This window comes from Arachis stenosperma, chromosome 8 (assembly GCF_014773155.1).
Source record: "Arachis stenosperma cultivar V10309 chromosome 8, arast.V10309.gnm1.PFL2, whole genome shotgun sequence".
NCBI classification, from domain to species: domain Eukaryota; kingdom Viridiplantae; phylum Streptophyta; class Magnoliopsida; order Fabales; family Fabaceae; genus Arachis; species Arachis stenosperma.
The window spans coordinates 25,281,627-25,297,306 of record NC_080384.1 but is presented as its reverse complement, the minus strand read 5'-3'; the positions used below and the strand labels follow the sequence as shown (position 1 = coordinate 25,297,306).

General features: G+C 30.3%; 2 protein-coding genes across 2 annotated transcripts; one reads left to right on the top strand and one right to left on the bottom strand.

Moving 5' to 3' along the window:
- Positions 1–740: 740 nt before the first annotated feature.
- Positions 741–3,210, bottom strand: LOC130945642 (replication protein A 70 kDa DNA-binding subunit B-like). The gene is made up of 10 exons (XM_057874346.1): positions 3,034–3,210; positions 2,667–2,937; positions 2,469–2,568; positions 2,163–2,372; positions 1,939–2,074; positions 1,696–1,856; positions 1,481–1,595; positions 1,191–1,379; positions 1,005–1,100; positions 741–911 (listed from the first exon to the last, which is right to left on the bottom strand). Exons 1-10 carry the CDS (start codon positions 3,208–3,210, stop codon positions 741–743), a joined length of 1,626 nt encoding a protein of 541 aa, XP_057730329.1.
- A 3,115-nt stretch (positions 3,211–6,325) lies between these two features.
- Positions 6,326–8,011, top strand: LOC130945641 (protein FAR1-RELATED SEQUENCE 6-like). Its single transcript, XM_057874345.1, has 2 exons — positions 6,326–6,934; positions 7,470–8,011. The coding sequence occupies exons 1-2, from the start codon at positions 6,326–6,328 to the stop codon at positions 7,662–7,664; spliced, it is 804 nt and encodes a 267-aa protein (XP_057730328.1). The 3' UTR covers positions 7,665–8,011.
- Positions 8,012–15,680: the final 7,669 nt, after the last annotated feature.

Sequence of the window (15,680 nt, the reverse complement as noted above, 5' to 3'; positions counted from 1 at the left end):
AATAATTTTATACTACCTTGTAAAATATTTTTCAATTAATCTCCTATGGAATTCTGAGTTTTTATTCCACAACTATTTATATAAGGTTGTAATAGCTAATGGTAACCAAAAAAGCTAATAATTTTATACTACCTTGTAAAATATTTTCCAATTAATCTCCTATTGTAATTTTATTCAACCACACACAATATATATATTCACTGATAAGGTTGTATAAAAAGTAGTCTATAAATCTTTTTGGTAGGCAGTCGCATAACTTATTATTAGGCTACAACTTCCTTTTCCTTTAGCATGATAACAATTCTATTTTAAATTAATTTTCAACTTTGGCTTTCAACTAAAATAAAGTCAAAGCAACATGTTCCACACATAGAGCTTATGAATGTAAGTTCGAAGTAAATTTACGGACATGTTTAAGATTGGTAAGTTTTCATTACACACCTGCCTCTGAATTAACCTATTGAATATATATAAATTGATATTAAAAGAAGGTACTCTTTAAATAAGAAATAATATTTGCACATAATATGTTAACTTCAATAACATTTAACCATAAAGGGTTACACTTAACAACACAGATTGATACCGAAACTTAGATGGTCAACCACATTACTTCATCCGTAAATAAACAGCACTAAGACATGTAAATTGGAAACATTAGCAAAAGACATACTTCTCTATACTTCAGCCTACGACCAACTACATCTAAAACTATAAACAACAATAACTATAATAGATCTTCACTCAATCTTTCGTTTGCCAGCTCCACGTCTCGTGGTCTTGTTGCTGGAACCTTGCACATCTGGACTATCCATCCCAACCATTATTGTAGAATTTGAAACAAATTCAACACCCGTAGATTTGGCAGGAGTTTCCAACCCTATATCAGAATTACTTTCCATTACAGAGTCCTGCACAATCCAACAAATTTCTCAAATTCAGGATTTTTAATGGATTGTTAAATAAGTTTTTATATAAGGAAATTATAAGAATCTATTACTGACCTTTGATAAAGAAACAACTGCTACACCAATTCCGTCCGACTCATTATCAGTTTGTCCACTTATAGCCAACAAATTTGAAACACTTGGATCCGCACCCTAAGCCAAAACATACCAAAGCAATGAAAAATAGGATAAAAAAAACTTATGTATAAGAACCTAAATTTTTGACAATGGTTGAAAACAGACCTCAATTTCTGCAGAGGAAGCTTGGGAGCTATACATTCCAATAAGTGAGACATCATCACTTATCTTAATTACATTATATACCTGGTCAAGAGTACTAATATTTTTCTTTCCAACGGATATTTTAAAAAGGAACTTCCTCTCAAGCAGTGAGTCAAAAGCTTTTGGGTAGGAATTAGTGCTTTCAGATTTCTGCTAATTCAAGGTATCAAGCTAATATGTAAGACACAAAACACTTTTAAACTGTATAGCATGATCTTATATGAAAGAAAAGAATGAAAATATTATCTTACACTCAGGTCTCTCATGTCACCTGCAGGCTTTCCCATAATCAATTTGGCTTCTTGATTCCATATTATAACATTAACACATCCAGTTCCATCAGTGATGACAACATTAAGCCGATACCTACAAAGCAATAATGTCAACACATTTAGGCAACACAAGCTTTTCTATTATTCAGACTTTGTTCACATTATCATAACTACTTATAAATCAATTCCACAACCTCAACGGAGGATTAAACCCCACTTTTCCACAGTACTCGCAAAAATATCGATCTTTGTTCTCCTTAACTTTTCTCGGGCAAGTCTTACACGAAGCATAAAACCAATCTGTAGCACCAACCTCAATGGAGACAATTGTTCCAACAACCCAGCACAATGTTTCCTACAACACGTAAATAAAAAAACGTAAAGAAAATGATTTAAATCATTTAACTAATACGGACTAACAGGAATAAAAAACACACAGTTGTCATGTTAAGAATCTCCTCAATTGTCTTTACTGGAAATGCCCCGGCTGAAAGCTCATGACTAACAGAGTATTGAGGTTGCCTATCAATGTGACTAATAGGCTGTGACGCTCTCTCACCCTGTTTCATTAAGCTAAAGCGAATAATACATCAGAATGCATATCCTTTAATAATAAATCTTCACCAAAATAAATAACAGTTCTAATACATACTATAATTACCTATTCTTAAATGATACAACATCAGGAATATCTGGATTGAAAAAAACCCGAGAAGCATAAAGACTGTTTTGAACACTGACTTCATTCAAGTAGAAATGTGGCTTAAACAACTGTGCCACCAAGATGACTGGCTCGTTTTCTGGTTTATCCATGAAACTAATTACTTTATCTACAGATTCACCATAGAGGGTGCACTTCATCCTATTCTGCCTAAACAATGACATAACGATTATTCACAATGATAAAGGAATTTCGGCAGAGCAAATTATATATAAACAAACCCATTAATAACACAAAAAAACTAACTCTAAATCCTCCAGGTAAAGTGCAATGCATTTACTCTGCTGGCCGGATTTCGTAACCATATCTTGAGCATTTTCCTTACCCACCACCTGACCGATGAAATCTGTAAAATGACAAAAAAAAAAGGAAACCACAATTAAAACCAAATTATGAAACCAACAGAAACAAATGGACCGAACACTACATATTATAGAAATTTACCTAACAGGTGAATGCGATTCATTCCAACCATTGCCTCAATTTTAGGGAATGGAACGTAACTAAAAGGATTTAAATGAAACGTATCACTGGGAAGACGTGAAACACATGTCTTCATGTAAAAATTCAATTTATATTTGTGCCCCGTTGTCTTCACGAAATTGTTATTTCCTTTAACAATGAAATTTCTCATCGAGTATATTCCATTCTCACGTATCAAGGTCTTGAATACCACAATATTTCCTTTTGGGATTGAACAATGTATCCGATCACCCTGAAAATAGAAAAAAATAACTAATAAGACCACAAATGCCAACCAACTATATAACCACAATGCCAATAAATTACAATCAGCATAGAAATAAAATACCTGTTCATCTTGCAGCACCATCTCTAAGCTATAAACATCAGCAGGATTGGATTGGCTGCATAACTCGTATAAACGGACAACACCAACCACTAAATTCCAACCTAACTTTGTTGGATTGATATCTGCAACACGATCAACAATTTGATTCATGCTACCCCTATGTTGACTCATAGACATCTGCGATTTAAAAACCTAGAAGCCTCTGATTCCAAACCGCTTATGTGAGTAAAAGATATACACTATTTGAAATTGGTGAGTTCATTGCATAACCGACATGCTCTATTTATATCCTTGATTCCAAACCACGCATGCGCGGCAAAACGAAAGAATTATTTACACCTTACTATCTAATCTTACCAAAAGGATTGAAATTTGAAAATTTTTTAGAGATCCCGCCCAAAATTGCTGGAACTTTCCCATAATCCTATTAACCAAAGATTAGAACAATTACCTGGGAAATAATTACTCGCCAATCCCATGTTTATACCACAAAACCAATCACAAAGCAGCATTTGAACTCAAAAGAGTGATTTGGGGATTGCTGAAGCCACCACTGCCTTCGATCCAGTAGATAAATAGGGACCTTGAAACAGATCACAACATTACAGGAGAGAGAGTTTGAGAGATAAGTAGTGTCCTCAACTTTTCAGCTTCAAATAGGTTAAAAGAAAGATAAAAAAGGACAGAAGTTGTAAATAAAGATGTATATGTAGGGCAGGAATGTAATTACATTGAGGACACGTGTTCGACCAAGGAAGCTTGTGGATGTAATTTCACTATTTTGCTAGCCATCTTTATAATTATAAATTGATTAGATATAAACTAATGATGGTTAAGTATACCAAAAAAGAAAAGCAATCAATAAAAAAATAAAACTTAAATAAGGCAAATATGTTCTGAAAAAAATTAGAATAAAATAAAAACTCTAATTATAACCATTAATCATAATCATATATATTTATTTTAAGATTTATACTTCGAAAATTTAGAATATTAATATTTTGTATTTTTTATTTTTTTTTAATTTTAGACTATTATAAATATTTGTTGTTCTCTAATAATAGCAATCCTTTTAAAAGAATAAACATAATTAAATAATTTTAAAAATATATAATAATTTTTAAAATAACAAAAAATATACAATTACCTAAAATATATTATTTTTGTGTAGTAATTGAAATTTAATTGCCAATATAAAAGTTATATATAATATCCTATCATAAACAAATAAGTGTTTAATTAAAGAATTTATTATTTATATAATATAGAAAATAAATTAAAATTTGAGCTTAATCATAGTAAACGCTCAATTTTAAATTTTTATAAATCAAATTTTATCATTTTTTTCTCGAAGTAACTTATACAATGAAAAATTCCTAACGCATTATTGATACTCAAATAATAGAAATAATATATTAATAAATAAAAAATATTATTAAAAGTTAAATATACAGATAAAAAATTATAACTTGCAAAAATATCTCTAGAATTTATTACATAAATATTAAAAGTCATGTATTTATATAAATTAAATTATATTAAATTGTAAGATATTTAGATATTTAATTAAATTTAAAAATAAATAATATGCCAATTCAAATAATTTAGATTAGAGATAAAAAAGATATATAATCAAATTATATCACATAACATAACATTTCTATAAATTTCTTTTATAAGAGATTTAATACAAAAATATGTATCATCATCTGTTTAACGTAACAATTTAAATTTAGGTGAATTGTTCCAAAAAAAAAAACCTTTTTTGAACTATTTATTGTTAATATCAGATCAATTTCATAACATTCAATAATAATATAAATGATTATATTTGAATTACAAAGTTAACCTAAAATAAAATATAGAAATTTATGAGAACAAAATATTAAGACAAAAAATGATTAAAAGTGTAAAAATAGAAAAAAAATCAAATTTAAATAATGTAAAAAAGAATCTAATATATAAAGATGTGAATTGTAAAAATAGAGGGATACATATATAAAGAAGAATAGCATGCATGCATAAACGTCTTTTTATTGTATCATAATTTGCTCCAGTTATACAATGAATTCAGCGGCAGTCGACAGCTCCAAAAGTTTGCATTGGTACACCTCGAGAACATGACCTGATTTCTTAAGCCGCAAGTATGCCGAGCACATTGTCATCCAATTCTATCAGCAACGGTAATGCTTAAATTGGGACATTTTCGAGTTATAAACAAACAATCAACGAAACATTATTCATCCATACATTCTCATTTATCCATAAAAGAAATTTTACATAAAGAAAAAAAAAGAAGAAAAGAAGAGTTGAAATAGCAAGAGCTATAAAAATGATGATTCTTATCATTTTGTTTGGCCGTCTATATATAGAAGACCAGAAAATCATGATTATCTAACAAAATTAATTTGTATTTATTGCATTTAATTTGAATAAGCAAGAAATGATCAAATTTTAGTTTAGTATTTAATTCACATGATTTGAATTTGACTCAATACATATAATTTAATTTGATTTAATTATTAGTTAAAAATATCTCAATTGTTTATTTTATTTATAGATTTATTATTTTAATTATTAATAATTTAATCAAATTAATTAATTAATATACATAATTTATACCTAGTTTGATTTAATAAATTAAAAAATACTACCAGAATATTAAAAGAAATAAATTAGGAAATACTACTAAAACAAATTGATATAAATTATAATAATTATGTAATATTTAAATATCTAATCAAATCAATTAGTTAATATAATTAATCTCATAATAAATTATATTTAATGAGTTAAAAGAAATAAATCGAGAAACACTCTGAAAAGCATGCCACGTCAACTCCATCATTAAGTGTAGAAATATGATTTTTATATAATAGTTAATTCGTATATAGTATATAAACAAATTTAATTAGAATAAATAACAATTTATTCATTTTATTTTAGACTTTATAAATGAAAAGAGTAATTCACTAATATAACAAATTATAATTAATGTAGTATAATTAATTAAGTAATATAAATTATAATAAATTATATTAAGAAAAGAAATATTTAAATCGAGAAACATTCTTCGAAGCATGCCACGTCAATTTCATCATTAAGTGCAGACATCCGATTTTTATATAATAGAATAGATAGATTTAATTATTATTAACGCAATGGCCTAACTTGTGTTTAGTGATATTGGGCTTTGCTTGATTATGGCCTGAGCTGAGAATATGTTAGAACCCCTTTGCATGAACTACATTGTTTTGAGGACAATACTGTTTTCTGGTACAAAGCTTTATTAATGGCTGTTTTGATGAACTACAATTTATTTGTTTGTGCTGCAGTGGAGCTCGGGCTTGATGGCTCCATTAATGGTGAGACAATAGCACATGCTACCATAGGAGAAGTTAGCAGTAGATTTGCTGATGAAGATAAAATTGCTAGCTGTTCCTTTGATCCAGCTTACAAACAAGATCAAGATGGTAATATAACACAAGATTCTTCTGGAGGGGACACAATCCCCTCAGCAATTCCTGCTGTATCGGTTGTGTCAGCTGATGAGCCATACGTGGGTCAGGAGTTTGATTCGGAAGCAACAGCGCATGCATTTTATAATGCATATGCCACGCGTGTTGGATTTGTCATACGTGTAAGTAAGCTCTCACGGTCAAGGCGTGATGGTTCTGCAATTGGACGTGCTCTTGTTTGCAACAAAGAGGGTTACAGAATGCCCGATAAGCGTGAAAAAATTGTAAGGCAAAGGGCAGAGACAAGGGTTGGTTGCAGGGCAATGATTTTGGTGAGGAAAGTTAGTTCCGGTAAATGGGTTGTCACGAAGTTTGTAAAGGAGCACACACACCCTTTGACACCTGGAAAAGGCAGAAGGGATTGCATTTATGAACAATATCCGGTGAGTTAATGTTCTTCTTTTACTGAAATATGTATATGATAATATGTGAGTTCTTAGTCTATGCCTGATAGAAAGATTGCAACTGGAACAGTGCTATCAACCCTCACAAGAGTTTGAATTCAGCAGCTAATACTAATGAAGTTCCCATCTTATGCCTTACACAATTGACCCAAAATTACTTTTGAGTGAACATTCCCAAATACAAGATTGATTCTTTCTAAAGTAATTCATGTTTTCAGAGTGAAAATATAGTTTTACAAAGATGCAAAAAACTAAGAATATATATACTCACCTTATCCCTGAATTATTAAGATGTTCCAGAGTCATAGTCATATTTGTAGTACTATTAGTAATAAGCTAAACTTGTCTTTTATTAAAAAGAAAAAGGAAAAAAGGCTCTTATCTATGCATTTGTTTTTCTCCGTTAAACCATGTCCTATGAGGAAACTTAAGTGATCTTTTGAATAATCTCTGATACTCGTATTTGGTTTTTCTCCACTTACTTACCTCTGTTTTTTTCTTTTGCAATTTTCAGAATGAACATGATAAAATTCGAGAACTATCTCAGCAATTGGCTATAGAGAAAAAACGGTGTGCAGCTTATAAAAGGCAACTTGAATTGTTATTTGAACACATTGAGGAGCATAATAATAGTCTTTCAAAGAAAATACAGCACATAGTAGGCAATGTGAAGGAGATTGAAGCTGAAGAACAACAGCGTCATAGATAGGTTCAACTATTAATTTCTAGTATTTGAGGTATTTCACCGGATGAAACACAATCAATGACCAGTGTTGAAGGTGCTACTAGGAAAAATCATGCAAGAAGTATATTTGCTGACCAAGGCATATGCTCCATTTAGCATTAGGTTCATTTGGTAGATTAGTTTTTCAAGTTCAATGGAATTCATTGGACAACTTTATATGGTGTGATACTTAAGTTGGTAGAAGAAACCAGTTCAGTCAATGTACAGGTCCTTTTGAGTCCATTCTTGTGTAGTTTGTTCTAACAATATTATGACCCATAACAGGCATTCAAATGCCTTGATAGAATTTACTCCATTGTTGATTTTGTAAATTTTGATTCAAGCCTACCTTCTTTGTATATCATTTAAATAATAAGCTTATTCTGTACAGAATGCCCTGACCAAATATCCATGGTTTCTTTTGTAGCCAAGCCTTCATCAATTGGGTTTCGTTACCTACTTCGGGTCTTATTATTTCTGTCTTCTCAGCATTTTCTCATATTTGGTTTGTGTGGTTCGTAAGTATTAATTTTATTTATATATTAAATAATCCAAAAGTTGAGCAGAGTGCCCTTGTAGCTCAGTGGTAGAGAGTTGAAGGTCCGTGGTTCGATCCTGTGTGGGAGCATTTTTTTTTTATTTTCATTATTCAAGCATGCAGAGACTGGGATTGAACAAGCTAATGAAAAAGGGATTGTGAGAATAAGTAGAAGAAAAAGAGAAAGGGTAGCCGTGATGGGACTGTGATTGTCGATGGTAAATAAATAGAAAAATATGGCTTTGTGGTTTTGATTCGGTCAAAAAGAAGAAGATTGATGGTAGTGAAGTGGTGCAGCGAAAACAGAGAATGGTGGTAGATGTTGGTGATGATGGTGGCCAAAATTGATGGAGAGGAGAAAGAGAAAATGCGGAGAATGGTGGTAGATGTTGGTGATGATTAGGAGTCGGATTGGGGTTATACTCCTTCTATTGACGGATACTTTGACGGAAGGGTTAGAATGTACGACGAAAGTGATGGATAGGGCCAAAAATTTTTATTATGGAAAATAAATGTGTGTAATTCAATTCTGTTGGTGTGTGCATGTGTTTTATTTTGATATGGGAATGGACCTACCGATTACTTTGTAACTTGATTTTTAAAATTTTTTAAATATCAAATCGGAGAGTCCGATTTGTTTCTTACTAGTATCTTAAACCCGTGCGATGCACAGACTTATATTTTAATTTGATATGATAAATTAAAAATAGTGTTTTATAACTATAGTTTTTTTAATTTTAGTATAATATTATCATCATCTAATTATGTAATTTTATATTTATTTAAAATAAAATATAAATAGAACATTCTGAAATTTATAATATTCTTGAATCATAAGAAAAGAGACCTGAAAAAATAAGAATATATATAGCTGTTAAACTATATTGGTAGCATATCAATTTTGCACTAAACTTTATATCAAAAAACTAACAAAAGTTTATCGACAATATAATATTTTACTAACATCATTAGATAAACAATTGCCATATGATGTTGTGCTCTATGTTACACATTTCATTTCAAGTCTGAAAGTATAATTATAGATAAATTAGTTAAATTTATGACAAATATTCGTACAAAAGTGTAAATCATAATATGTTACTAAAATGAAAATACTATTTTTCTTACCTAAATATTATTAAAAACTTCTTTAAACATGACATTTGTTGTTGATGACTTTGGATTGCTATCTTAGCCTAGAATTAGAATGCTTAAACTATTGCGACTCTTAACTCTTGACAAAGTAACAAAGTTGTCCATAGGTGAATACTGATTTTGGTAAGTAAAGTCCTACATATGATAATAATTTATCACATAATGAAATATCTAAGTTTTTCAATATGTTTCTCCTCTTATATAGTATCCCGTCAGCTAATAATGTCCACGTTGCATTCTAAATACAATTTGATTTGCTAACACTATTAGATATCAATAACATCACAAATAGTTTTCCCAATTGATCTCATAATAACCAAATAACATTAACATTAACAGACACATAGTATGAAACTAAAGAATTAAAAAAAATAACCACCTATTTTTAAATTGGATGACAGTTGCATCTTTAAGATTGAAGAACATCTTTGTGCCATGCATGAAATTTTGTAGGACCTTACTTGAAATGAACAAATAAAATAATCTATAAACAAATAAATTATAGATAACTTTACTAAGATTAGGTACAGAAAAATTTATGATTATAAAATATTGCAATCTATTATAAAATAAACAAATAATTTCTGTAACTTGGTAGTGTCCATAAACGTATCACTCGTATACGTACACACAAATTGTCGATTGTAGGATTAATGTCAGCAATTTTGTGAATATCGGCCATTGGAATAAGTAAAGAGGTAAAGAAAGGGATTGATGTACTTTAAATTGTGATGCTTTACATCTCTCATAACTTATACTTTTATAGTTGCATCATAATTAAATTTTTTAAAATTTGTTTGACTTTAATTTAAAATTTAAATAATAACAAACTAAGTAAAACAACCCAAATTTAAAATTTGAAAATAACAACTTAAACAAATAATAATTTAAAAACTCTAAACTAACGTAAATTTTTTTAAAACTCTAAATTTCTTTAAAAGAATTTATGTAGCTGCAATATAAAAAAAATCAACAAAATTTAAAAAAAATGCTAAAAAGAATTAACAAATTTTTAAAAAATAGTGTTAAAATGTAAAAAATAACAATTTGAGTAAAATAATTTAAAATATAAAAAATAACAACATCTCTCATAACAATCTAAAATTTTAAAAATAACAACTTAAGTAAAACAATCCTAACAAATAAAATAATTTAAAATTTAAAATTTAAAAAATAACAATCTAAGTAAAACAACCCAAACTTAAAATTTGAAAATAATAACCTAAGCAAATAATAATTTATAATTTATAATTTATTTATAATTGATATTTATAAATATAAACAAATATAAATATAAAAATTTCTAATGACGATACCTAAGCAAATAAACTTTCAGACTCAATCTATTAAATATACTCTAAAAGGGATTCTAAAACATGTGCATCCAAATTCTCAAGTTTCATTCTCAATCTTGATCTTCTTGCAAGTTGATGTATCTCCTTGCATCTTCGAATATTCCGACTCCGAAGATAGTCGCTTGGTTGGTGTAATAGCATTTTCCAACACTTCGGATTCATCATTGTCCGCAACTTCATTGGAGAATTCAAGCAACAAATTCTGTACAAAATACTACGTTAAATTAAAGACTTCCTTCTCACCTTTGATTTTATCTCAATAATATTTTTTAATAAAATAAAGATCTAACTTTGAGAAAACAAACAACCAAAAAATTCATTTTTTGAACAAATACCTTAGCACCTTCTACTTTCTCCCCTTCAATGATTGACGAAGTCTTTGAAGTTGGAAGCAAACCACCGGTGTAGTCAACATCCTAAAATTATAATTAGTTATTAATTATTATTTATGAATTAGATACTACTAATGATCAATAAGGAGAAAATATTGCCCTTTTTTCAAAAATGTTGCCCTTAATAAAAACGTTTGTTACCTATTAATAATATTAATAAAAATATTCATAACAAAATAAGTTAAATAATAATTTAAAAAGATGCAATTATCAAAAATTTTAGATTTATAAAAATAAATATATGATTACTCATTATCAATCTCTAATTCAATAAAAGTGTACTTGATAGATTTTCCATTCTTTTCAAGAGTTCTCTCACTCCCAATTCCAACAAGATATCCAACAACATCTGAAATGATTTAAAATAAAAAAATTGTTATTAATAAGTTTGTTAAAAACAAAACACAGCCGAAATTATCAATAAAATAAATAAATTTATAAATAAATTATACTTTTTCTAAAACAATAAACTTACCAACTAAGTAGCTGTAATCGTACCGAGGCGTGTATTTTTCTTCCCTAGAATTGATAAACAAAAATCAAAGAACAATTAGATGGGGATAAACAAACAAATTTAAAATATAAATAATATAAATTTAAAATAAAATAAAAAAATATTAGTAGAAAACTCACGTCTTCATCGAACCAAACCATCTCAATTGAGTATGGCAATGAAAATTTTTCGTAACTTGGTAGTGTCTATAACCGTATCACTCGTATACATACACACAAACTATCAATTGTAGGTTTGATTTATGCGATTTTGTGAATACCAGCCATTGGAATAAGTAGAGAAATTTTAGATTTTGGATGTATATAAAGAAAGAGTTTGATGTACTTTAAATTGTGGTGCTACACATATCTCATAACTTATACTTTTATAGTTGAGTTATAACTAAAATTTTTTAAATTTAATTGATTTTAATTTAAATTTGAATTAAATTTGCAGATAAAGTAAAATAATTTAAAATTTAAAAAATAACAACCTCAGTAAAATAATTTAAAATTTAAAAAATAACAACCTAAGTGAAACAACCCAAACAAATAATTTTGAATTTGAAAATAACAACCTAAGCAAATAATCATTTATAATTTATAAATATAATTCTAAAAATTTCTAGTGACGACACCTAAGCAAATAAACTTTCAGACTCAACGTATGAGTGCCACGTCAGCATATAAGCTTCCCATTTGTATACTATAAAGATAAAGATAAAGATAAAGATAAAGATAAAGATAAAGATAAAGATGATATTTAAAAAAAAATTATAAATCGGAGGGTCCGACTTTTTGTTCTTTATAAATCAGATGGTCCGATTTTTATTCTCAAACAAACCGGAGGGTTCGATTTCCACATTTTAAATAAAAAAGTTCAACATTTGAGAATAAAACTCTTATTATCCATAATCCTAAAAAATATCATTTCTACCCCAATATCAAAAATAATTTGCGATGGATAGGGGTTGCGTGGGATTATACTTTCGTTAAGGGGTGAAAAGGAGTTTCGTTAAATTGTTTACTCTAAAATAAATAAATTGATTATACTAATTTTGAATACAATAATTTATTTCGAATTCAATTCGACTAAATTTTTAAAGTGGTATCTTAGATTCTAAGATTTTACTGTTTTAGTCCCTCAAATATAAAATTCACTATATTAATCCTCGAGATCCAACTCCCTTATAGCATTGAGTTGGTGAACAAAATGCTTTGACTTACCACGCTGGACAAAGGCTAAACGGTTCGTTTTATTTTAGCTCTTAAACAAGGAAAAAATTGATAAAATGAAGAAGAATTTATATGATATGCAAATAATTTTATCTTTTTTGTTATCTAAAACGACCTTGTTTTTACTTTGTTTAAGCGCCAAAATAAAATGATGTCATTTATCCTCATATTTAGCGTGACAATTTAGAATTAGCTCAACATTTCGTTCGTTGACTCAACGTTAAAAAAAGTACACGGACTAATATAGTACTTGTAGCAGAATCTCAAAAATCAATATAATAATTTTTGAATATAAAAGACTAAAATAATAAAAGTTGTGAATCTCAAAACTACAAAATGTAATCAAATTCAATTCATTTCAAATTAAATTTAATAATTTTTTATTTTAAATATATTTTTATGGTTAACAATAATGATTTACAAAAAAAAAACCTTGTCAAAATAACTAATTATATATTATGACATCAACAATAGCAAATATTTTCAAATCTATTATTAAAAGATTCTATTATTTATAGTAGGAGTAAATAGCCAAATTGGTCCCCGAAAGATAGCCCATTCTTTAAACGAGTCCCCGTAAGAAAAAGATAATAAAATTTGTCCCCGAAAAATTTAAAATTGGTAACGTTAGTCCTTCCGTCAAATGTCCGTCAATTTCGTCAGTGACGCCGATAACTGTTGCTTAGTTAGCTGTCAGTGTGGCATATGAGCATGCCAGCTTGGCGCAGAGTGGCTGGTGACAAGATATGTTTCCATATGTATGTCAAATTAGTCCTAGGTCCCTAAACCCTAATCCCCTCTTCGTTTTAAATTGCCATTGTTGCTGCAGCTTGAGCTTGATTCTGCAGAGGCCGAAAATTCATGAGCGGTTGCACGATGGGTAGCGTAGGTGGGGGTCGCAGTGGACATGTGTCGCAATCACACGGAAGCCATGCCTCGAGCTCTTCGCTGCGATGGCGGAGGAAGAACTCCGACCAAGTTTGCTTTTGTGGGCTGAAGACAGTGATCAAGAAGTCTGGGACAAGAGAAAATCCTGATAGATTGTTCCATGCTTGTCCAAGATACCGGGTGAGTTATCAGTGTAGTGTTCTTGAAGCTTCAAATGTTTTTAGTTGGATTTTGACAATTTGGTTCCCTGAGGTTGTGCAGAAGGGCAGCCACTGCAATTACTTTAGGTGGGCTGAGGACGACGACTATGAAGGATTAGAGAACTTAGGAGAAGTTAAAACTGATGCACAAATGGAGAATGATGCTGCTTTGTTAAACCATAACATATCTTGGAGAATGATGACCGTACAAGCTGAAGTAAAAGCACTTAGGATGCAGCTGTATTTTGGATTAATAGTTGTGATTTTGGTTTTTATGATTATGTGTATGTTCTTTAGTGGGAAGTGAAGCAGTTACTGTCAAAAGGTGAAAAGGATGATGCTGTGAACCTTGACAGTTTTCTGTTGTTGTGAAAACCCTGTATGTTGATGTTTATTTACTAGTAAAAAGGTTATTTACATGCAATTTTGTTGTTGATCATAACATAATATAAGCAAATCAGTCATAGCAGAATAAAAATTAAGTGAAGTAGGAATAGAAAAACATGACAACATCACCAATGGTGAACTAGTTTCCATTGTCTCAGATTCAAATAAGAACATTGTTTTAACATGATAATAATCCAAAAGGTTGTAGCTGACAGTTCAAAGCAGTACACCATAAAGGGCTATACAAAAAACAGGGCTATTGAAAATACCACAACTCCCACATTGTTTATAAAAACTAAAATTTAGCCCTGACAAAATAACAGATACTAGATGCCCTATATCTTATGTCTTCAAGTCTTGAAATCATTCCATGTCTTTCTTTCTGGGAGGTTTGAAACCCGGAGTTGGAACAAATGTCATGAAGCTGGCAAGTTTCTTGGCTGTTGCGGAGCTGCTACCCTTGATGGTTTCAGCAGATACAACATCTGCTCCTGGAGAGGCATTTCCCTTTGCCCTGGCCCTGGTTACATGGAGTTTTGGAGGCCTTCATCTTTTTCTAGTCTGCATCAAACAGTTTTCATCATTTTTTGAAATCAAAAATAGCTACAGTAAACATGCTAAAATTAAAACCTTTTACAACATTACCTGAGTGACATTGCTTGAGGTTTGGGACTGTTGTGTCAGTGGAAGCTGAGGCTGCTGAGTAACAGAAATTTCAGTTTGTTCATCTGGAGCAGCTACTGCAACTGCAGGTGGTGTCTGTATAGGCTGAGTGTGATCTTCCTTTTCTGCTTCTGGACCAGGTGCAGGTTGTGGTTGTTGAACAGCTGCAAGCTGCAATTGCATCATCCTTGCTTTCTCCTGAGCATCGTCCTGCTTTTTCTTGCTGCAAGTTCTCTTGTTGTGGCCCACCTCTCCACAGTACATGCACCGAATTGGAGCATACTTCCTTTTCATTTTTGTATTCGTGCCAGTGGGTCCTTCATCCTTGTCCTTCCTTCTATTTGTTGTTGGTCTGCCTGGTTTGGGTTTGATAGGAGGTGGAACAGGTGCAGGAGAAGCAGTTTTCTCCCATAGATCTTGTCCCTTGACAGGATTAACATTGAATTGGTATGTTCTTCTGTAAGCATCCATGCTCAACCATTCATGGCAATACTCCTCAGGACTCTTATCATTTTTTTCTTGGATGGTTGATATTGCGTGCATACAAGGCATGCCTATATTTTTCAGAAAAAAAGGCATTCAGTTAAGTATGAATCAAGGTATGCATATGAAAGATGAAATAAGTTATGAATTCAACCTGTCAACTGCCAAAACCTGCAGGAGCAAGTATGCTTCCCCAGATCTACCACCATATT

What these genes read in the sequence shown, in the direction of transcription:
- LOC130945642 (XM_057874346.1), bottom strand. Translation starts at nt 3,210, where the DNA reads ATGTCTATGAGTCAACATAGGGGTAGCATGAATCAAATTGTTGATCGT. An exon ending in GAATCGCATTCACCTGTTAG is followed by an intron (nt 2,569 to 2,666) that starts GTAAATTTCTAT and finishes GTCATTTTACAG; the next exon opens with ATTTCATCGGTCAGGTGGTG. An exon ending in GTTGTATCATTTAAGAATAG is followed by an intron (nt 2,075 to 2,162) that starts GTAATTATAGTA and finishes TATTCGCTTTAG; the next exon opens with CTTAATGAAACAGGGTGAGA.
- LOC130945641 (XM_057874345.1), top strand. Translation starts at nt 6,326, where the DNA reads ATGGCTGTTTTGATGAACTACAATTTATTTGTTTGTGCTGCAGTGGAG. An exon ending in GCATTTATGAACAATATCCG is followed by an intron (nt 6,935 to 7,469) that starts GTGAGTTAATGT and finishes TGCAATTTTCAG; the next exon opens with AATGAACATGATAAAATTCG.